Raw genomic sequence first — 20,723 nt, forward strand, 5'->3', positions numbered from 1 at the left:
AACCGCCGGATCGACGGGCTCGGCTATTGCGGCAGCAGGTCCCTCGACTCTTCGTCGCTGAGCACGATTTCGTGTACGGGTTCGCATTGGTTCTCGAGCGGTTTGTAGTCGCAGTCGACGTAGGAGGGCAGAAAGATTTCTGGGTACTCGAGTCAGAAACTAGGGGACAAAGGGCGTTCGGGTTCGCTTACCTGGGTTCCAGGCAAATCCTTGGCTGGAGGAAAGATACGAGATCTGTGGACAGGCTGGTCAGCATTTGGAGTGGACCACACGGGCAGGTTTCATACCAGGCGGGGGGGACCATCAGGGTCACCGATGTTGATGACGGTGCATTCTTGCTTGGAGATGGCGGAGCCTAGACATGTATCTGGGTCAGTTTACGCTTGGTAGGTTGCCGCTATCCCCGGCCAGCGACCATGGGCGGGAGTGGGGGAACACCAGCCACATTGGCGGTGAGGGCTTCAGGAGTATGGCGTACCAAGGAGACTCGGGCGGCGGGCGTGCAGCATCTTTGCGTTGGGTGTCGAAGAGGGCGACGAGGGCGACGACAAGCTGGAGTAGGAGCTCGCCGACGAGCTGCCCATGGCCTTTGGAGAATCGTGGTACCCTGGCCCGACTGCTGGGCGGCCGGCGGGGATGCTGATGACCGACGACATTGGTGCAGCGGGCGGAGGAAAGCGGCAAAGGGTCGGATTGCAGCTAAGAGAAGCCGATGCGTGTCGGCTGAGGCAGATGAGGAACGGACGAGATGGGCGGAAGAGAGACGACGGTGTTGATGCCTGTCAGCCGACAAGAGAGGGTGGTGACACACTCGATCCACCGAAATATCGGGGGCACGGCGGAGAGGGGCGGATGGCCGGTGCGTTGGCGAGAGAGGGGAAAAGGCGGAATCCTGGTGGTTGCGAGTGCTGGAGCGCCTTGGGTGGTGGTGGTTGGGCTGGAGAGAAGCGGCGAGGGCAGGGTGGAAAGGAGGTGAGGAGGAGAGAAATATGGAAAGGTTAGCAGCGGTTGGAGAAGTGGTGAGAGGAGAGGAGGAGGAGAGGAGACGGACGAGGTACTTGGGGCCAGGTACCCACCTTTTTGGCCATGTACAGTACATCAGGCACACACGAGGCCGGGTACCTCTGGTATTAAGGTTGCCAGACGCAGCCGGGCAGGTGCCGGAGTAAGTGGCCCGCCTTGGAACCTGTTCGGGCCTTGAGCAGGTACCGGGCCAGCAGAGAGTACAAGCCTGCCGCACTCAGGGTACCGAGAAGCCGAGTACCTCACGGACCGCCGACACACAGTATGCACGGAGCGAGTACCTGCCCATCGGGCTTTTGATGGGGCTTCATGTACTCCGTACGGAGTACAGTCAGTCGGCTTCCGGTCAACGGAGGGGGTGACGCACCCGACGATGCTCTGCTGCTGGCGGCACTGTGCGCTGCGCGTCCAAGTACTACTGGCCAGCCCGTCCTTTCTGGCAGCCTGGAAGCCGGGTTGACAGCAATGGCCGGGCAGACTTTTCGCCTTGCTCAGAATACGGGCACCGTCACCAGCTGTGGACGGGCACCTGAAGAATGTCTTGCACCTCAGAGACCCAACAGCTCAGCTGCCATCGTCAACCGTGGGCGAGGCCCCAGCAGCCGCCATGCGCTACGAGGTGGCTGCCTGCGCCGAGACGCTCGCCAGAGTCCCCGTCTGTCGTGACAACTCATATCCAGGGTCCCGTGGCCCAGTCGGAGCATCTCTCGAGCCCGCTTCTGCCTCGCATCGCAGATGGACAAGTTTTCCCCTTCCCCCTCCCCCCGACCTGCCGAGCTCGGACATGGCTGCCGCTCTCGAAACTGCATTTTTGTTTTCTTGCAGCTGTAGCCCAAGGCAGGCCCTCGTGCTGCAAGCCTCAAGCTACCAGCGCGGGCACCTGCTTCAAGTGCTACCCTTTTGATGTCTCGTCTATATCGCTTGTTGCGCCACAAAGCAGACGGAGAGGGAGGGAGACCAAGACAGTCTAGGTTACTCGGCCTCGGTCACGTGCGCATGTCTCACTCTGACTATTCTGACTAAGCGCTTCGCCGCCGGAAGCTATCAGCTACCTGACAATGGCCAACAAAGACGTCGTCGCCCTCTGTCGCCTGCTCACCAGCATCCTTCACATCACTACCACCACCATCATCACCACAGCCATCGCCGCCGCCCAATCCCGCCACCGGCTCCTCGCAGCCTACTCGTTGCGATAATCCAAGAGCCGGGCAACATCGCATCGCCCCCCGCAGTCTCTGCGCCGCCTCATCCGACACAACACCCAAACCATCAACCGTCCCGGCAAAGCGCCACAAGATGGGCGATATCGCTGTCGAGAACCCGGCTAATCACGTCCCGCCGCACAAAAAGGCCGCGCCCTCGACCATACCCACCATAGACCACTTTGAGGGCCTACCCGTCGACGGAGGGGACGACTATGCCACGCTGAAGAAGCTCCAGCGGCAGTTGGAGTATGTTGCGGCGCTATCTCCTTGCATCCGGCTCTCTACCCATGGCCAGGACTGACGGCCAGCCCAGGTATATCCAGCTGCAAGAGGAATACATCAAGGATGAGCAGAGGTACGCCCCCCCTTCAATCCTGCTCTGTGCAACGCCCTGACCACCTGCTCAGGAGCCTGAAGCGCGAGCTTGTTCGAGCCCAGGAGGAGATCAAGCGCATCCAGAGCGTGCCCCTAGTCATCGGCCAATTCATGGAAGCCATCGATCAAAAGTAAATTACACCTCATCTGTCCCTAACACCGGACTCTAACCCATCCTCCCAGCACTGGCATCGTGCAATCCAGCACCGGTTCCAACTATGTCGTCCGCATCCTGTCAACGCTCGACCGCGAGAAGCTCAAGCCCTCGTCCTCGGTCGCCCTCCACCGACACTCCAATGCCCTTGTCGACATCCTCCCCCCCGAAGCCGACTCCTCCATTGCCATGCTCGGCGCCGACGAGAAGCCCGACGTGACGTACGCCGACGTCGGTGGCCTTGACATGCAGAAGCAGGAGATTCGCGAGGCCGTCGAACTGCCCCTGACGCACTTTGACCTATACAAGCAGATTGGCATTGACCCCCCGCGCGGCGTCCTGCTCTACGGCCCCCCCGGAACGGGCAAGACGATGCTCGTAAAGGCCGTTGCAAACTCGACAACGGCCAGCTTCATCCGCGTCGTGGGCTCCGAATTTGTGCAAAAGTATCTCGGCGAGGGCCCGCGCATGGTGCGTGACGTGTTCCGCATGGCCCGCGAAAACTCCCCCGCCATCATCTTCATCGACGAGATCGACGCCATTGCCACCAAGCGCTTCGACGCGCAAACCGGCGCCGACCGCGAGGTCCAGCGCATCCTGCTCGAGCTGCTCAACCAGATGGACGGCTTCGACCAGACGTCCAACGTCAAGGTCATCATGGCCACCAACCGCGCCGACACGCTGGACCCGGCCCTGCTACGTCCGGGGCGCCTGGACCGCAAGATTGAGTTTCCCTCGCTGCGCGACCGCCGCGAGCGCCGCCTCATCTTCTCCACCATTGCCAGCAAGATGAGCCTCGCGCCCGAGGTCGACCTCGACAGCCTCATTGTCCGCAACGACCCCCTGTCGGGCGCCATCATCGCCGCCATCATGCAGGAGGCCGGCCTGCGCGCCGTCCGCAAGAACAGGTACAACATCATCCAGAGCGACCTGGAGGATGCCTACTCGAGCCAGGTCAAGGGCACCAGCGACGACAACAAGTTTGACTTTTACAAGTGAGCGCGGGCTGCAGGCAAGGGTTGGACAGGCTTGGGGCGTGCCGTCGTGCATCGAAGTTGGTGCTGGAGGGGAAGGGCAGTGCAGAGCGGAGCGGTGCGAAGCGGAGACTACGGACGTTGTCCTCGGGACGGTGGTTTTGCGCACGTCTGGCTTCGATGCTGCTGATGGACAGCTACGGGGTAATTGTTGCAGCCACACGGCCACCTTGAGCTTGGCCGCGCCCATGTGCAGAGGTGAATATACATATACATTACATTGGCAGCAGATCGCTACAACATGTCGCCCTACAAATCATGGGTAAAGAATATACTACACAAAATCTCCTCGCTTGATGCCACGAGGACATTTCCATTGCTGCCGCGGCTCATCGTGGTGTCCCTTTCCCTCCCCCGCTGTGGTAAAAGAGCCGCGCGCCCCATGCGCGCGGCAAGACAAAGACACGTCTCAGTCTAGTTAGTTATTCGATACGTAGGTAGTACAAACGGTCTTGTCCCTTGGTTGCTCGCCCAAGCGTGGCCGGCGAACCGAGCCGCACTCCTTCGCCTTGAGGTCACGCCCTTCAGGAGTCAGCGCACTGGATAATACTTTACAAACAATTCTCAGAAATGTGGTCAAACAGCAATCGCTTCAAGGACCTCAAAACAAGTCAAAGACAAAATCAAAGAGACAGAAAAATATAAGCAACATGACGAGGGCGATTAGACGTTAAGCGTAAAGCGAAAACCGAGGCCGGTGAAACGCCAGTGCTATGCTGCTGACGAAAGGTCCCAAACGCAAAACTGCACTCTGCCGGCGCAAAAGGAGGCCAGCCCCCGGATTGCACAAGCAACCTGGGGGCCTCAAAGAGGTTGAAACTCTAGGAACTCAACGCGACCCCGACCTCCAACAGAAGCCGGATGAACTTTCCGTGGAGCTCGATGAAAAAGTCGGGTTGGCCAACGAGTTCGGCGAGCCCGCGGGCCTTGAGTGACGAGGTGCCGCCTGGGCCGCCCATGCGCCTTGCGAAACCGCTTCCGCCCGTGAGAAAGCTACTCCCACAACGGTCCGCGGCCGCCGACACGTCCAAGGCAGACATTGTTGGTGGGGGAATCCACGCTCCATTGTGCAAGACACTGCCGATGGGCGACGACTCTCTCGTCCGCTCTGCCTCGGCCTCTGCAAGCTGCTGGATCCAAGTTGCCAGATCGCGAAAAGCTGCCGAAACCATGGCAAACGTCTTCATGGCGAGTCTCTCCTTGTACGTGCTCAGAGCCAAGAAGGCATAGACGCGCTTGTGACCACGAGCGTGGAGGTCGGGGATGCGAAAGATGTATGCGGTCGTGTAGCCTGCCATGGCGTCGCCGAAGAAGATGGCGCCTCCCGTAGCTGCCGACCCGGGACTTTGTGTCGTTACGAAGGAGGGCGAATGGTTCAGCTGCGGAGAAGAGGCGGGCGTCGAGGTTGAAGGGGCTCTTGGAAGAGTCTCAAAGGACAGAGCTCGTAGACACGAGGCTCGGACGAGAGAAAAGGAGTCTGCCTGGATGGGCTCGTGGGTGGACGTGTAATTAATGTAGTGGAAGTGATACGCCGATCTGTCCGACGACGTCGACATGCTGGAGCACGACGTGGTTCGTGAGCTGACCATTGCCGCCCTCCTATTGCGCACGCGCCGCGTGGCCTCGTCTCCATCGGTATCGCTCGAGGACTGCGAGCTTGGAGGCGAGGCTTGGTCGGCAGCCCCAAAGACTCGCTCGATGGGCGTTCGGGTCCGCAGCGTCGGCCTTTGTGTATCGGTCGCGTGTTCGCGACTGCTGCCGGCGCTAGTCTGTCGCCGCGGGAGCGTCATGGCACAATTATCGCAGGGGCCTTGTTTCTTGGTGACCGTCTCATCGTATGTTCGTCGGAAGCTGGAATCGCGGCGCGAGTGTTGTGGAAAGCCGGGCCTTAGGCTGTCCAAGACGCTTTCGAGAGCCGAAGTGGAGGCGGCGCCAACGCCGGCCGCTGCGGCAGTGTGCCGCAAGGCAGCGCGCTTCGCTTGAGCGTCCTGCTCCGAGGCCGGGACGGAGGCGCTTCGGGCAATGTGCAGCTCGCGGAGGGCGTCATTGAGGGCAGCGGCCGGGCTCTGGGAGTCTGGCGCCGAAGTCGGGGCGCTAGATCGAGGGCGCCCGTCGACGGCCGACTTGGGCTGGGCGTTGGGAGTCGACGAGGAATCGTCGAAGCAGACGGAGCATGGGTTTCCCAAGCCCTCGGTAACCATCAAGGGCGTCGGGCCATGCGTGTCGCAGTAGTGAGCCAGGCAGAGCTGTAGGCGTCGCGTCAGCCACATATCCGCGCCAAAACCAAGAGCGAGAAGGGGCTAGATGTCAATTGCAGAAGCGCATGTCAGGGTGGCAATGGATTGATGGGAGCATAGCGGGCCAATAGCAGGGAGAAGCAGGGAGCGAAGGGACAAATGAGGGACATGTTGCTCTCTTGGCAGAGAATCGTGGCGCATCTCATCCAGACGGGCGACGGAATGGGCGACATGGCGAGCCAACAGAGAGGCTCAGCAAATGTGTTGCGCGATTGATTGATGATCGGTGAGAGGATTAGTGCCGACCAAGGGCCGAAGAGAACGGAGCGGTGTGTATAAGAGGGCGGGAGAGTAGGGATTGGGCAGATGGTGGTGGGAAGAAGGGTAGCAATGCCGTCTCGCACGTCGTGGTAAGCACGACGATAGGTTGCTTGTCGACACATGTGGTGGCAGGCAAGGCTCGAATCCTTGAAGATGTGGTCGGGGGAATGCACGTCTGCTCAGATGGCTGCATGCATGGCGCTTCGGAGAGCAGGCATGTGATGCTCGAGGACCGGGATATTCCAAGGGGGAGAGGGGAGGGGGCAAAGGAGGGGTGTCAAGGGAAGGAGGGGCGGCTCACAATGTATGTCATGGCGCATCGGCGGGCTGGTGTCGATATCTTATCGCGCGAGGTCGAGTGTAAGGAGGATGGGAGGGCCGGAAGAAGATTCGCATTCGCGAGCTGCGGCTGGACGGAACCCGAGGGATCTGAGGGAGGGTGCAGCTGCTGTGGAAGCGCGAGGTGGTGGGCGAAGGTAGGCGGCTGGTTTGCGCTGCAAGCAACAGTCGGGCGCCGAGAGAAGTATGGGCGTTGTTTGTCGCGTGGGCTAGGTGCGTGTGTGTGAAGCCATTCGGCGAGGGAGACGGATGCTCAGTCAAGTGTCGGTGCTTGACGACGAGCTTCCGGCGGCGGCGGCGACGACGACGACGGAAATGGAACAGGCGGCGGCGGATGACGAGGGGGACGAGGAGGAAGAGGAAGGAGAAGAGGAAGGAGAAAAGGAAGTGGAAGAAGAAGAGGGAGTTGACAGGAGGGGCGAGGATGGGAGACGGGCGAAAAGGGCGCGCGACTCGTCGGCGGAGAGGAGAAAGAAGAAGAGTCGTGTCTGGCGATGGGGGAGACAGAGAGAGAGAGAGAGAGAGAGAGAGAGAAGAGAGAGAGAAAAAAAGAGACAGAGGGAGAGAGAGAGAGAGAGAGAGAGAGAGAGAAGAAAGTCGGCGAGACGGGGATGGCACGGAATTCACGGAAGTCAAAATGGGCTTGATTGGGCCCGGGACAGGAAGGCGCTGACTAGAAGGACGGGCAGGTGGCTTAGGCAGTAGCTCAGGACCGCTTGGCCGAGTACGGAGACGGACAGGGAGACGTGCCGTTGGGTAGAGGACGCGGGTCGGCAAGCCGCATTGTACGCGCAACGGTTCTTCGTACTGGGCGGTAATTATAAGCGACTTTGCTCTCGACGGTGGGTTTTTTGTCGAGACAGATTTGCCATTTATTATTACGTTGGTGGAGGGGCCAGTCAGGCTGCGACACTGACAAAGCCGAGTTGGGAGACTGGCTGGCCTTCAGCCTTCAGGCCTTCTAGAACAAAGTACGTACAACAGCTCGATCCACTCTCGCGGTTCATTCGCCTATTACTATTATTATGCACTCATTCACTCACTTACGCTCACGCACTCTCACCCACCCTCTCACCCACCCTCTCACCCACCCTCTCACCCACCCACTCACTCACTCAGCAACCACGACGTACTAATTACTGTACGACGTCCGTCGGTGGCTATTGCTGCGTGTCCTTGCCCAGCGATTTGAACGGGTGCTGGCAACCAGCCTGCAGTCTGTACAGTAAGGTTGTATTTCGTACGCCACGGCGGCAGGAAAACACATTTACGGTGTCCCGCTGTGGCACGTAGCACCGCGGCCTAAGGAGGTAGTAAGTAGTAACTTACAGCCACTTGCTAGTACAGTGCTTAATTAATACTTACCTCTAATAATTAGGGGTCCATGTGGGAACCCCCCCCCCCCCCTTCCCCTCTCCTGGGCGCTGGAGTCCCCCAGGCATCCATCCAAGCGAGCTGAACCGACCGTTTTTTCAAGACCCCTGCCGGCCGGCCCGCCTCCAGGCAGCACCACTCTTGCTCCCCTAACACTTGGTCCCCTAAGTTAGCCTCGACTCGACTTGCATCTCTCTCTCGAACCGACACCGAACTGCTTTCGGATTCTTGCATCTCGCGTCAACAACAGCTCCCCTCCAACCCCCCAACACCGGCAATTCTCGTTGGCCGCGTCGCCGCCTTGTCCAACTCTTCTTTCCCCTCCTCCCCGCATCTCAACCACCTACTTGTCTCTCTCTCTCCCTCTCTCTCTCTCCCCCTTCCCCCTCCACCCCCCCAATTCCTCGTCGCACAAGCTCTCTCAATCAATGTCCTCAACCTCGGCCCTTGCTGAACCGACCGGGCGGCCCGCATCTTGGTTCACCCACACAGACCAGAGAGCCACGTGGACCTTTTGTGTCATCAGCAAACGCATTGCCGTGCGACGCGCTATTTCCCTGCCTTTGCTTTTCATACCCGTCTGTACGACGCACCACCATCCACCATCACCATCTCACCGTCTCCTCGGGCGTCATCCTGGGCCCCCCGTAGCCTGTAGCTTCGCATGCTTTCAATAGACCCAGTCCATGGTGTGAGTGAGCCGCCGCCGAAGGCGCAACCGTGCGCGCGCCAAAACACCAGCAAGCCGTGTCCGACGGTCAAGCCATGCCCCAACCCCGACCGTCATCGTCGTCGTCGTCCTTTTTTTATTTATATTATATTACTTGTCTCATCACCCTGTGCGCCTCTGTCCATCATCATCGACGCATTGCAACCAAACCGGGTGAACAGTAACAACTTACGTCCAGATGCCCCGACTCTGTGCGACACTCCTCCTCCGCAGTCATGTCAGACTTCTCCGCACTTCAACCTCGTTCATGACTCTCCCATCCCTGTCCCTGCTGGCCGGTCAGCTGCCCTACTAGTCTGGCAACCCGGATCAAGCTGTATGCAAGTCACGGCTAACCATTCTTGCCATGTCCTCCTCCTGGCTACGGTCCAAGAGACCCGAGATAATGCAACGTCGAGCTGCAGCAAGAGCGCCGTCCCTGCTCCTTGGACACCTTGCTTTGGGAGCATATATAGATCCCCCATGCACACAGGGAATGGAATGGAATTTCGAGTTGCACTGACCAAGCCCTTGGGCTGGTGCACATTGTATATTGACGACGAGAGAACTCCGCCTTGTGCGTGGACGAAAGAGCCTCACCCCGGCGCCGTGTCTAGTACCTTCACTCCCTAGAAAGCCCCCTTCCTCAATCCAATAGTTACCGGGCATTCAAAATTCCCACTATCCATCAATCAACGCCGGTACCATGCTTAGCTGAGTGCTGGCTACTCAAGAGGCTGCACATCGTCGAGCGCGACAACCGTCTTGCCAAGTGGACTGGGCTCGCCCATGACATTGGCCCCCTTGGGCGATTCACTGCGACGTCGCTTGGGGCTGCGGATTTCAACGGTGAGCGACATTTGCCGTTTGACGCCCCCAGCCGTGCCGGCTTGGCTCGGCGTGGGAGAAGGGTATGCTATCGTCGTGGCGGGCGTCGAACTGCCGCACGAGGACCAGAGCCCCGGCGCCGGCTCCGACATGGCCGACGCGTCGTCAACCATGACCACGGGGGGCTCTGTTGCGAGCATTGCCTCGGCCTCGTCCACGCTCTCGCCATTGTCCACCAGCTTGATCGGCTCACCGGAAAACCCGCCGCCCGCCTCGAGGCTCTCCGCCCATGCCTCCCGGAAGACAATACCCAGCGCAACGGCCACCTCCCTTGCCACGCTGTTGCCCACAATCTTGTACTGCGTGGCCGGGTTGCCCAGGAGCACCTCGTCGTCGCGGACGCCCTGTGCGCGGCGTGCCTCCATGATGGTCATGATGCGATCCTCGCGCCAGTGCAGCGAGCGCCCGTTCTTTCCATCGCACGGGTTGTTCGCCGTGACTATTGTCTCCATAAGCCGGTGTGGGTAGAGGCGTCCGTAAGCATTGGAAAGGTCGCCTGTGGGGCCGACGCGGCTTTGGCGGCACTTAACCTCGCTCGCGTCTCTTCCCTCGGTGGGCGCATTACGTCTAGACAGGACAAACAGTGCGTGCTCGGCGGGTGTCAGGATCCCGGCACCGGGGGCGCGCTTCGAGCCCATACCAAACCAGGCCTGCGCAAAGTTTATGCCCCAGGGTTGATTCGGGATGAGCGAGATGCGTGTTCTCTGTTTGCGCGTTATTCCCAGAGAGACACGATGGTCTGGAAACGGGACACATATATCTGGCTTCGCATCTAGGATTGCGGGCAGGTCCGACGTCGCCTGCTCCGCGGTGACAAACTTAAAGGGCGTTGCCCGCGGCATCTCCCTCACCGCCATTGGCTCGCCGGTGGGCAGCATTCCCAAGCCTTGAGACCTCGTCTTTGGGGGGTGCGAGTGCGTCATGAGAGGCTTGCCCGGGAGCTTGTAGCCTGGCGCGGCGAAGGCGAGAAAGACGCGGGAGCGGCGCTGGGGCGACCCGCAGGACGAGGCGTCGAGGAAGAAAAACTGCGTCTGGTAGCCGAGGCCGACTGCGGCGCAAATGAGCTGGCTGAAGACGTCCTGGTCGCGGTTGGCATGCTTGTGTACGATGCCCGGGACGTTCTCCAAGAGGCCGTACTTGGGCCGGTAGAGGTCGACAAAGGATGCAAAGGCGGCCACCAGAGACTGATTCTTGCGCTGCCGGACCGTCGTCTTGTCGTTGGTCAGCTGAGAAAACCCCGGACACGGACTGCCCGCGGAAACGAAGTCGACGTCGCCGATGGCCGGAACGCGCTTGGAAAAGTTGCCCTTGATGGCGAGGCGCTGCAAGTCGTCAATGGAGCCGAGGAAGGGCGTCACTGCCTCTGGATCCGGCAAGTTGGCCATGTACGTGTGCATGGCCTTGCTGTCGTAGTCGTTCGCCCAGTTCATCTGGATGCCACCACCTTCCTCGAGACCCCTTCCGAAGTTGCCGCCGCCGCAGAATAGGTCGATTCCACGGAGTTTGGGCATCTCCATTTCCGGATCGTAGCCCTGTCGCATGGTCGTGGGCCCCGATTCAAGGGGCACACATCGCGAAACACCGTCTTCGTCCACGACTTGCTGGTGGCCAAGATAAAAGCAACCACCCACCCCATCACGGTCGTATGGAGGCGGGATGGTGGCACCAACCGCAAAGAAGCGGACGTGGCAGCGGCCGACGATCCGGTTCTCTCCGCATTCGATGAAGAGCTCGCTGTACACAAGCTCGTTGGGGCGGGCAGTCTGGGCTTGTGGATCGACCTGTATGCGTCGAAGCAGCCTTCGGAGCCGGTATATGGTCTTGCTGAGTTCCATATAGGAGATGACGAGCTCGCAGGGTTCGGACATGCCGCTCGCAGCATCGATGCATACCAGCAAGGTGTCTCCAGTTCTGTATTGAGACGATCGGCTTTTCTGGCCCGTGTGCTCGCACCACCTGTGCTGGGCGTCCAACGTAACCCACTTGCGCTCCTCATGGACGTAAGTCTGCCGACAAAAGAACTCGGCGTTTGTCGCTGAAGTCGCGCCAAATTCGACATCGTGGACCCCCAGCACCTCGTCCTCGCCAATCTTGTGATTTTCGGGGCACGAGCAATGGTCCGACAGAAACAACTCGTTATTCCAGGGGTACTTCATCAAGCCACAGAGCGTGTCGACTGGCCGATAGTACCAGATGACGTCGAAGGCTCGCTTGCCACCTTTCTGGGTATACACCTCCTGGACCAGCGCGAACCACCGGTCAACGTCGTTGAAATCCCTGGAAACCTCACGTTTCCACATTGTTCCCGACTGCTCGCCGTCTCGGTGCGTGGAAATGGTGTCCCCTGGCTTGATGTTCTTGATTCGTGCATCTGGCGCGGTGGATACGCTTTTGGGGGACTCGTGGAGGGCAGCAGGCAACTCCAAGTGACGCTCTCGGATGAGCCTGTTTCGCAGGTTCTTAGTCTTTGCGCTGATTGGGACCACCTCCAGCTGATCTCCAAAGGGCATGTGCTTAAAACAATCGTAGGTGTACTGTGTCACGACCGTTCGAGGACTGGCGGCGGCGGGCTGCACTTTGTAGCGACTGAAGTTCCAGGTCTCAGACCATATCATATGGAAATATGTGCTCGCTGGTCCGAGAACGCCGATGGCTTCCTTGTGCAGAAATGGGAGGTTGGCGGCAATGGCAGTTCGGAAATCCTCACACGGATGTTGTTTGAGCCACCTCAAAAACGCCGGCGCGTTCTTGTGTCTTCGCTTGAGCCATGTGCAAAACGTGGTGCTGAACAGGCGGATGGAGACTTTTCTCTTGTGGTCTTCCATGACCTTTAAGAAGTCGACAAAGTGCTTCGCGAGGTCGGCCACCCACAGCGAGGGATGGTAAAAGCGCGAGTACTCCTTTGCTGGTTTGCCCAACCTGTAGTAGATGTTTCGGTGGCGGTTGAGTGCTGATTGGAGCCACACGTCGCCTTGAACCGTGTGCTTGGAGACATCGCCGTAGTTGTCGATTGGCATGGCGAAGATGGGAACGCGCCTCACAAAGATGCTGCTTTGACCGCAAACACTTAAAACGCCGTCGAAGAAGAAGACGCCGAGTTGCAACTTGGTATCAAGATGGTGCAACGGTCTCATCTCGCAAGGATAGGTTTGCGTGTCACAATAGACGGCGAACTCGTCGAGGTTATACTCGACGAATTCAGCAGCGGGCTTTCGAAGCCGTCTGCGGACTGAAGCTAGCGTTGCCAAAGCCTGCGATTCAGGCATTGTGAGCACAGGTGGTTCGAAAGGCTCGTAGTAGGACCGAGGCGTCAGAAGGGCACACTCGGGGATTTCCACGCGTACAGAGCTGCTCTCCGGAGGCGGAAGAGATGGCGCAATGGGCGAGCTGCCCGTCTCCGGGTGGCCTTGGTTGATTGTGTCTGCCGAGGCTTCAGGGAATGCGCCCGAGTCGTCATCGAAGGCTCGTTGCTCTCCCGGGACTGATTGTTCGGGCGATTTGACGGGAAATTCTGAGACTTCGCCGAGGTCTGCTGTACACTTCACAAGGTCTAGCGTCCCACAGCGATGATTGCTGAGGTCCATGAGCAAGTCGACGCCGGGGAAGCCGTCTCCCTGTGGCTCAAAGTCAGGCGCCCCGACGACGTTTTCCGCATCGTACATTACCGGCGTCTGAAGTTTGTGAGCAGAGAGCAAAGATAGCGAGATAGTGAGAGGCGAGGGAGGAAACATACCATAATTTAAATGTGAAATAGCCTCCCCGTACAGCATCGATCTCATGCTGCGGCATCTAGACCCGCAGGGATGTGAAGAGAGCGGCGAGATGCGAAAGCAGAGGCGAGGGGGGAGGTCTAATGCATCCAATGCAGTCCATGAACGAGGAGATGGTCGGGCAAAGGCTGTGGGGGCGCGTGTCGCATCGCAAACAGGGAGGGCGTGAACGAGGAGCGCAGGGGCGTCGACAGCTGGCGCTAGAGTTACGCGCCGGCGCAAGAGCGCAAGAAACCCCAAGACCCGTTGAGGTCAAGGGAGGTCAAGGGAGGTCAAGGGAGAGACAATGGGGCGGGAGTGATGCTGAATGAATGTGACTACCAGCTACAATAACCAAACGAGGACGAAAAATAGGAGGGAAAATCTGCCGAAGATGCCAGCTGGATTTTCGGGCAGTTGGCGAGGAGGAGTCTCGAGGTACAATCGCGGGTACATCCATTCACACACGCAGCTGATTGGTGCGCATCGCATCCGCCTTTCCTCTTAAGGACATGCCAGTTGCTGAGGCAGTTGCCACGATTGCCATTCAAGCTCCTTCATGAGTTTGTGTGGATTGTCATAACTTCATCATCTCGAGCCCCGTCCGCGGCTGTCACGGAGCACCCAAAGCCCCAAACTCCGCAATATGCACGCTTGAATAACAATGATCGACCGTTCAGGTGCACTTCCAAATGACTCAGACCCCGTCGCAGCCCCGCGACAGACTCGCGACAGACCAGTCTGGTCTGTCAACGCCGCCGGCGGAAGCGACTGTTGTGTCCCGGCCCCCCCTTTGCTCCCGAGTTGCGTAGCTTGAGCCTCTGGAAGTTGGCGTGCGCCAGCTCGTTGACCTTTCTCACCGTCTTCTTGATAGGGCCCTCCTTTGCCGCCTTTGCCTTGGGCTTTCTCGTTGGATTGACGTCTTGGAAATCTTGGTCATCCAACAGCCCTTCAACTTGCCCGCTCGGGCCAGCGGCATCAGGCCTCGCTCCCAAGGTGCTGTCTTCATCGGCCTCAAGGCTACCGCTGCTTTCAGCCATGTCCGTAGGACGCTTGTTCCACGTCGGCTTGATGTTGACCCGCCTGGTTGTCCTCTTGGGTGCCTTTTTCTTGTACACTGCCAACGGATTCCCGTTTCGATGCGACTTGTCCTCCTCTGGACTGTCGTACAATCCCTCGTCGTCAAACCCGCCGAGCGGGAGGCGCCTAGCTTGGCTGTCTGGTTCTGTCGGCATTTGTGGTGGACGCTTGACCGGCGCCCCGCCATCTTGTTCGTTTTCTGCCTCGCGTAGAGCTTCTAGGTCGTCATCGAGCGTCTCTTCCTCCACTCGTCTGAGACTGGCGACAATCTCGCTCAGGCCGCGAACGAGTGGCTTCCGCGGCAGTTTCAACGGGGCAGGCATGTCGAATGCGTCATTCTCATTGAGTGTCGGAAGCGTGTTCCTCTTCAGAAAAGCCGGCGTGTCAAACTGCAGCTTCGACACCGACGTCGGCGTTCTCCCGCATCTCGTCTCTCCTCGATTCTTCATCGGTGTCATGGTCGCATTCACAAGATGCCGCTTGCTCGCCGACATGGGCGTCCGGGCCAGTTCCGCGTCGCCGTCCACGTTTTCGCTGCCTGTGCGCTTACTCGGCGTCGCGTGAATGTTGTATCGACTTGCCGGCTTCTTTGCCGCATCCTTGTTCTTCTGCGACGGCGTCCCGAGTTCCCGTTCGACGAGCAAGTCGAAGAGGCCGAGCACTCGTCCATCCTTTTGCGGCGTTGGGCCTAGTGATGTGACCTTGGCGGGGCTGAAGAGCTTTCTCGAGATGCCGGGTGAGTTCATGAGCTCGTCGTCTCGGGCGCGGTCTCGATGGGGAGTTTCGGCGTGCCTGGTTCGCTTGAGGGGGGTCTCGGACGGTGTAGGCTCGGGTCTGCGCTTCTTGGACCTGGGCTCATCGTCCTTGGCCGGAGGCGCAGGCGCCTTGCCGGCGAGTATATCCCGTACCTTGCTGTATTCCTTGTACTTTTCGGCTGTAACAACACAGTAAGATGCTGGCCCAAATTTTTGGTTATCAGAAGAGCCGGCCTACCAATGCCTGGGTTGTCCTTGATGTCCTGCCGGCCCGGCTTGCTGCCACGATGCGTCCTCGCCCAGTCATTCTCCCAGGTCTTGAGGTGCGCACGCAGGTCCTTGGCCTTTGCTTCGTAAAGAAAAGTTAATTCCTCGTTCATGGCTGCTGCGGCCACGAGTTGCAGCAGTATCAAGAATCGCTTTCGTGCCGGACATGCAGCGTCTGGGGCGCCTTGCTCCACAGGCGCTGAGAGCCCTTGGTGCTTCAGGGCAATAAACGCACCCGACGCGTCTCACTCTAGCACGACGCGTGGGCAGCTGTCGGGTTCGCGTCACCACCCCTGTAGCGGGATTGGCCCCTCACTACGTACTTGCCCCGGCACTGCCCTGTAGCCCCACCAGATCAGGTACACTCACTGGCCTGTACAGCAGGGCTGGTGCCGCTGTTCAGGCTGACTAAGCCAGACTAGCCCCATCAGAGGCACCCACAACAAAACAAAGCTGTACGTGCAAGCCCCACCTGCTTCACATTTCAACCTTCGTACTTGGTGAAGCATCTCGACCTCCCCAGCTGAGCCGATCTCGCCCCCAGTTTCGCGACGCTGGCTGAGCACCGGCGTCTGGGCTCGAGTCCAGCCATGGATCCCGTTCCGCCGTGGGTGTTGGACAGGGAAGAACGGCTGGAGAGACAGAGACAGGACGAGCAAGACGCCGCGGACATCGGACGCTGCGTCGTCTGCCTCGACGCTCTCGCCGAGCCTTGCCAGCTATTCCCCTGTGGCCACCGAAACTTTCATTTCGCATGCGTTCATTTCTGGTTGCTTCAAAACCCAGGCCGTATGTGTCCCATTTGCAAAGCACCTGTTTACAGAGCTGTCCATGGACCAGCCGACCTGCAGCAAACCCACGAGTACGGTCCCCTCGGTATGAGACCGCCACCCAATATGACACTCGCCGATGCTCAAAGGGGAGTCCAGCCACCGCTAAACACTGCTCTCCAGTTTGGACGAGCTCGCTCTCACACTCGCGGTCCACGACCCTGGCGAGCCAGGGTGGAAAGGGACGAGCCTGCCGGCCTAGCGTTCCGGCGCGACGTCTACCGCCGTCTACGCTACTCGATGCATGTCGGGTCAAATCCAGTATCTCGCTACCGCGAACTAACGCGAGACAGTTTCCGCAACGACGATGAACTGCAGAGACGCGCCAAGACATTTCTCCGCCGAGAGCTTCGAGTCTTCAGCTGGCTCACAACCCCTGACGCCGACGACATCACGCCTTGTGTTGGAGAAAGCCCTCAGACTTTCCAGGATCGGAGGCGGGCTACAACGGTCGAGAGGCTGCTCGGTCACATCATCTGGCTGTTGCAGCACTTCGAGCTCCGAGGCAGCGACGGAAGCGTCGAGGATGTCGTGACCACCCATCTCGGTCGCGAGAACACCAGGCTTCTCCTGCACGAATTACATTCCTTCCTCCGCAGCCCGTACTCGGCACTCGAAGATTGGGACCGCGTGGCTCAGTATTCTAACAACTCCGAGGCAAGAAGCGGTGGGGTCGACCTAGTCAGGGACCGAGGTGCGTCGACTGAGCGAAGCGCCCATGAGCAGCGATCCGCCACCAACCGCGATAGAAACAGCTACCGACCGAGGGATAGCCTCGTTCGCCCCGAGGCAGCGAGACTCGGGTACAATAGGCCGAGTGCACCCGCCAACGAATCTCATGCGGTCTCTTCTCGTGGCCCGTACCTTGGCGCATCTCCCCGGGACAATCGGCGTAGCCGCAACTCTGGTAGCGATGTCCCTTCAGATGACGCCACTCGTCAACGTCAAGATGATGGCGAAGAGACCCCTCGGCTGGCTAGCTTCGTCGTCAATCTCTGTGGTCCTACCAAGCGTTGAAGCCGAATCGCATTTGAGCAGCAAAGGCTTCCCCCTTCCTGTCTCTGGGGCACTGGAAGAACGAGATGTTATGGTTGTGATACCCCAAGAGGGCAATCTCAATGACGAATGACGGATAACGATTGATGTCTAGAATAGCAGATGATATTCTCTGCGTGTATTAGAGTCTAAATAGCTTCGGGTCGAATACGCCATGGCAGCAACTTGACCCGCCGTCCATAGGAAATTTTGAGGCCGCCGCTTCCACAAAGGCGGGCGGCAGGTGCCTTGGTCCTATTTGCGTGATGACGTGTAATTATTTAGTTCTGATTTTGAGTCTCTTGCTACTTTTCAGCCCGTCGTGTTGGGTTGCGGAACCCAGGCCATCTCCGCAAGAGCTGTTCCGCAGCTACTGTTCGCATGTGGGCGGAAGTCCGCCTGTTGGCGCGGCTTGATGACGAAACTCCACTAACGGCATTGCGCAGCTCGTAAACGCCAAGGCTACGACTATTGTTTCGCCTATTCAACGTTTGAATACAATCGATCCGTAAAAGGTCCAGTATATAAGCAATCATGCCTCATCCATCGACTGCCAGATGTCTAGCCAATGTCCGTCATCGTCCCAATAGTTTTCCATTATAAACAAGCAGCATTAGCCGCTCGCCCTGCACGCGATCAAGACAGCGCTCGCAATGACGCACTTTGACATCACCATCATCTCTGACACGGTATGTCCCTTCTGTCACCTCGGCAAGATGCGCCTGGACCGCGCCATCAGCCTGTACCGCAAGACGGTCCCCGGGGGCTCGTCCTCGACCTTTACCATCCGCTGGCACGCGTACCTGCTGGACCGCAACCCGCCGGCCAAGTCCATGTCGGTCCTGGACGCGGCGGCGGGCCGGTTCGGCGCGCACCGTCTGCCGGCCAAGCAGGCGCGCATGGCGCAGCTCGGCGCGCAGGAGGGGCTTGACTATACGTTTGCGGGCCGCATCGGCGCGTCGCGCGATTCGCATCGGATGGTACAGCTGGGGGTGACCAAGGGGCTGGACGTAGCGGACCGGCTCATGGGCGCCATCATGGGCATGTTTTTCGAGGAGGGGGCCGACATTACGAGCTGGGATGACCTTGAGACTGCGGCGGCGAGGGTGGGCATCGACCGTGACGAGGCGAGGAGGTGGCTCGAGGATGGCGAGGGCGGTGAGCAGGTTGACCGGGAGGTGGCCGAGGCGTATCGCATGGGCTTGAACGGCGTGCCCAAGTTCATCATCAACGGCGCGTACGAGGTGGACGGGGCTGAGGATGTGTCTGGCTTTCTGGCGCAGCTCGTGGCGGCCAAGGATGCGGCAGAGGACGGCGTCGCCGCGAAAGAGAGACGCATACGTGCCGTATGCGGTGCAGAGAGCGGCTGCGTCTTCTGAGGCCTCATTTTGCTTGTTATATAAAAGGGGGTATCATAGCACGTCAACTGTTGGTCACGTCACATATTCAAGAGCCCTCCGAGGTCTTTGTCCATGGCCAGTAACCTTGCCTGCAGCTCCTTTTTCTTGAGCTCCATCTCGCGCGCCTCGTCCTCTTCTCGGCGCAAGTCAGCCTCGGTCCAGAGCTCGCTCTCGTCCTCGGGGGCTTGGTGTTGCTGCTCGTCGTCGTCGTCGTCGCCGAGCCAGCCCTTGTTCATGCTTGCAAGCTGCTCGGCCTGCTCGGCGACCTTTGCTTCGTAGTAGGCGGTGGTGTTTTTACCGTTGCGATAGCGGCTTCGCAGGGCAGCGATGCGCTCGCGGGCGCCGGGCAGCTCATAGACGCCGCAGAGCTTCTCGGCGCCGCGGAGCAGCACGTCGACGTCGACGTCTCCCTTGCGATCGGCGCGCAGCTGCTCGTGCATCTCGCCGCCCAGGACGGCGGCGACGGCGGTGCGGCGGCGTGGGTGGGTGGAGCCGCGACCGGGGCCGGCGGCCGTCACCTCGCCCTCGGCGACATTGAAGACGGTCTGACGGCGGTTGGCGGAGGGCTGGGACTCGAGGTCGGGGCTGCGGAGGGAGGCAGAGGGGGGCGGTGGCGGCGGAACGGAGAAGAGGGCGCGCTCATGGGCTTCGGTGTCGCGGATGAGGCATGTGATGTCGTGGCTGGACAGGAGGGCGTTTGTGAATATCTTGGGAGGAGGGAAGCTATTGTGGGTCAGCGAGATGGATGGCTGGCAATGCGATTGGAATGCGCGACGTACTGGAGGGCGTCGATGCCTTGACAGGAGTAGGCGATTTGTTCGAGGTGGGCGGAGAGGAGAGACATGGCGGCCGTCAAGGGAGAGGGATGGCTCGAGATGGCTGTGTGAAGCGGCATGTAGATGCAGATGGATGGTGAAGAAAGTTTGACGCGGGGGCGGGCCCGTAAAGTATTCGGGCCGCGTCCAGCGCGTCTTGGTGCGAGAGAGAAAAGGGACGGCGCTTCGAGCACGGCTTAGTGGATGCAGGGCCCCATCTCGAATAGCTGTAGTCGGAGTGTCGGTCGCAAGGCAGCAAATTATTATACATCTCAATTTCTACGGAGTAGACGGTTGACTGACAGAGTGAATGCCTTTCGAGTCTCTCCGCTGGCTGTTTGGATTGTGCTGCGCCGGTCGGTCGGAGGTACCATGAGCAAAGGTACCTACCTACCTTACCTAGGTACCTACCTACCTACCTAGGTACCTACCTACCTACCTAGGTACCCACCCGTTGAGGCTAGGTACCTAGGTACCGCAAGGTAGATAGGTACCTACCTAAGTCGGTAGGTGGCCCCTTTTCTTAGGCTTCCTCCTTGCCTCTGAATCTCTACACGGTTCCCTGCCTTTTACCATGCTTCGGCAACGGTCGTCATTTAGATTCGTGGCTTGCGACCAAGTAAACGGTCTCCTCGAGAGCCGAGCACACACGCGGCCCGAATGCATTCATTCAGGCGCCCCCCCCCCAGCCAGGGAGCACTGGAATTTGCTGGCCTCGCGAGTTTGCGCCAAGTACTCTGTACATACTGTGCGTTTGCAGATCGCCCGGCTTGGCCTACCCACAGGTGGCTCCTCACCAGCAGAACGGCCCCACGACCCCCTTGTCATGGTTCCCTCCCCGCCTCATGATGCACCCGAGAGTCTCGATATTCTGTCTTAGTGGCTTCTGTCTTTTTCTTGGCGGCCATCTCATTCTCACGGACTCCGTACCCTTTTCTCCCATTGTTAACTTACTTATTCCGCCAGCTTCCCCGAGGGCCTCCACTCCGTGCACGATCCTCCCCCTTTACTGCGGGCGTATGTAATCCGAGCTACCTCGCTCCTCACCCATCTTCCCTGGCAAGCCCGGGTACCTACCTGCCTACCTCGGTGTCCATCGGCCAACTCATATCAAGCTCCCCTTTCCACCAGTC

The 20,723-nt window shown here is 59.3% G+C and overlaps 8 protein-coding genes across 8 annotated transcripts; 3 read left to right on the forward strand and 5 right to left on the reverse strand.

The window, feature by feature from the left end:
- Positions 1-23: 23 nt before the first annotated feature.
- Positions 24-656, reverse strand: HRG_05081 (uncharacterized protein; the record flags this gene model as incomplete). Its single annotated transcript, XM_044863552.1, has 4 exons — positions 24-139; positions 192-234; positions 288-355; positions 479-656. 4 exons carry the CDS (start codon positions 654-656, stop codon positions 24-26), a joined length of 405 nt encoding a protein of 134 aa, XP_044722166.1.
- A 1,663-nt stretch (positions 657-2,319) lies between these two features.
- Positions 2,320-3,756, forward strand: HRG_05082 (ATPase family associated with various cellular activities (AAA) domain-containing protein; the record flags this gene model as incomplete). Its single annotated transcript, XM_044863553.1, has 4 exons — positions 2,320-2,474; positions 2,542-2,583; positions 2,636-2,734; positions 2,787-3,756. 4 exons carry the CDS (start codon positions 2,320-2,322, stop codon positions 3,754-3,756), a joined length of 1,266 nt encoding a protein of 421 aa, XP_044722167.1.
- An 856-nt stretch (positions 3,757-4,612) lies between these two features.
- HRG_05083 (vesicle coat protein involved in golgi to plasma membrane transport domain-containing protein) lies at positions 4,613-5,992 on the reverse strand (the record flags this gene model as incomplete). Its single annotated transcript, XM_044863554.1, has 2 exons — positions 4,613-4,784; positions 4,830-5,992. The coding sequence occupies 2 exons, from the start codon at positions 5,990-5,992 to the stop codon at positions 4,613-4,615; spliced, it is 1,335 nt and encodes a 444-aa protein (XP_044722168.1).
- Positions 5,993-9,496: 3,504 nt separating this feature from the next.
- Positions 9,497-13,321, reverse strand: HRG_05084 (c-5 cytosine-specific DNA methylase domain-containing protein; the record flags this gene model as incomplete). The annotated part of the gene is made up of 1 exon (XM_044863555.1): positions 9,497-13,321. One exon carries the CDS (start codon positions 13,319-13,321, stop codon positions 9,497-9,499), a length of 3,825 nt encoding a protein of 1,274 aa, XP_044722169.1.
- Positions 13,322-14,157: 836 nt separating this feature from the next.
- HRG_05085 (DNA replication and checkpoint protein) lies at positions 14,158-15,623 on the reverse strand (the record flags this gene model as incomplete). The annotated part of the gene is made up of 3 exons (XM_044863556.1): positions 14,158-15,351; positions 15,397-15,422; positions 15,482-15,623. 3 exons carry the CDS (start codon positions 15,621-15,623, stop codon positions 14,158-14,160), a joined length of 1,362 nt encoding a protein of 453 aa, XP_044722170.1.
- Positions 15,624-16,100: 477 nt separating this feature from the next.
- On the forward strand, positions 16,101-17,357 carry HRG_05086 (ring finger domain-containing protein; the record flags this gene model as incomplete). Its single annotated transcript, XM_044863557.1, has 1 exon — positions 16,101-17,357. One exon carries the CDS (start codon positions 16,101-16,103, stop codon positions 17,355-17,357), a length of 1,257 nt encoding a protein of 418 aa, XP_044722171.1.
- Positions 17,358-18,028: 671 nt separating this feature from the next.
- On the forward strand, positions 18,029-18,754 carry HRG_05087 (DSBA-like thioredoxin domain-containing protein; the record flags this gene model as incomplete). Its single annotated transcript, XM_044863558.1, has 1 exon — positions 18,029-18,754. The coding sequence occupies one exon, from the start codon at positions 18,029-18,031 to the stop codon at positions 18,752-18,754; it is 726 nt and encodes a 241-aa protein (XP_044722172.1).
- Positions 18,755-18,813: 59 nt separating this feature from the next.
- Positions 18,814-19,619, reverse strand: HRG_05088 (DASH complex subunit spc34 domain-containing protein; the record flags this gene model as incomplete). Its single annotated transcript, XM_044863559.1, has 2 exons — positions 18,814-19,498; positions 19,555-19,619. 2 exons carry the CDS (start codon positions 19,617-19,619, stop codon positions 18,814-18,816), a joined length of 750 nt encoding a protein of 249 aa, XP_044722173.1.
- Positions 19,620-20,723: the final 1,104 nt, after the last annotated feature.

The sequence above is a fragment of the Hirsutella rhossiliensis genome (genome assembly GCF_020360975.1).
Source record: "Hirsutella rhossiliensis strain HR02 chromosome Unknown scaffold00004, whole genome shotgun sequence".
NCBI lineage: Eukaryota > Fungi > Ascomycota > Sordariomycetes > Hypocreales > Ophiocordycipitaceae > Hirsutella > Hirsutella rhossiliensis.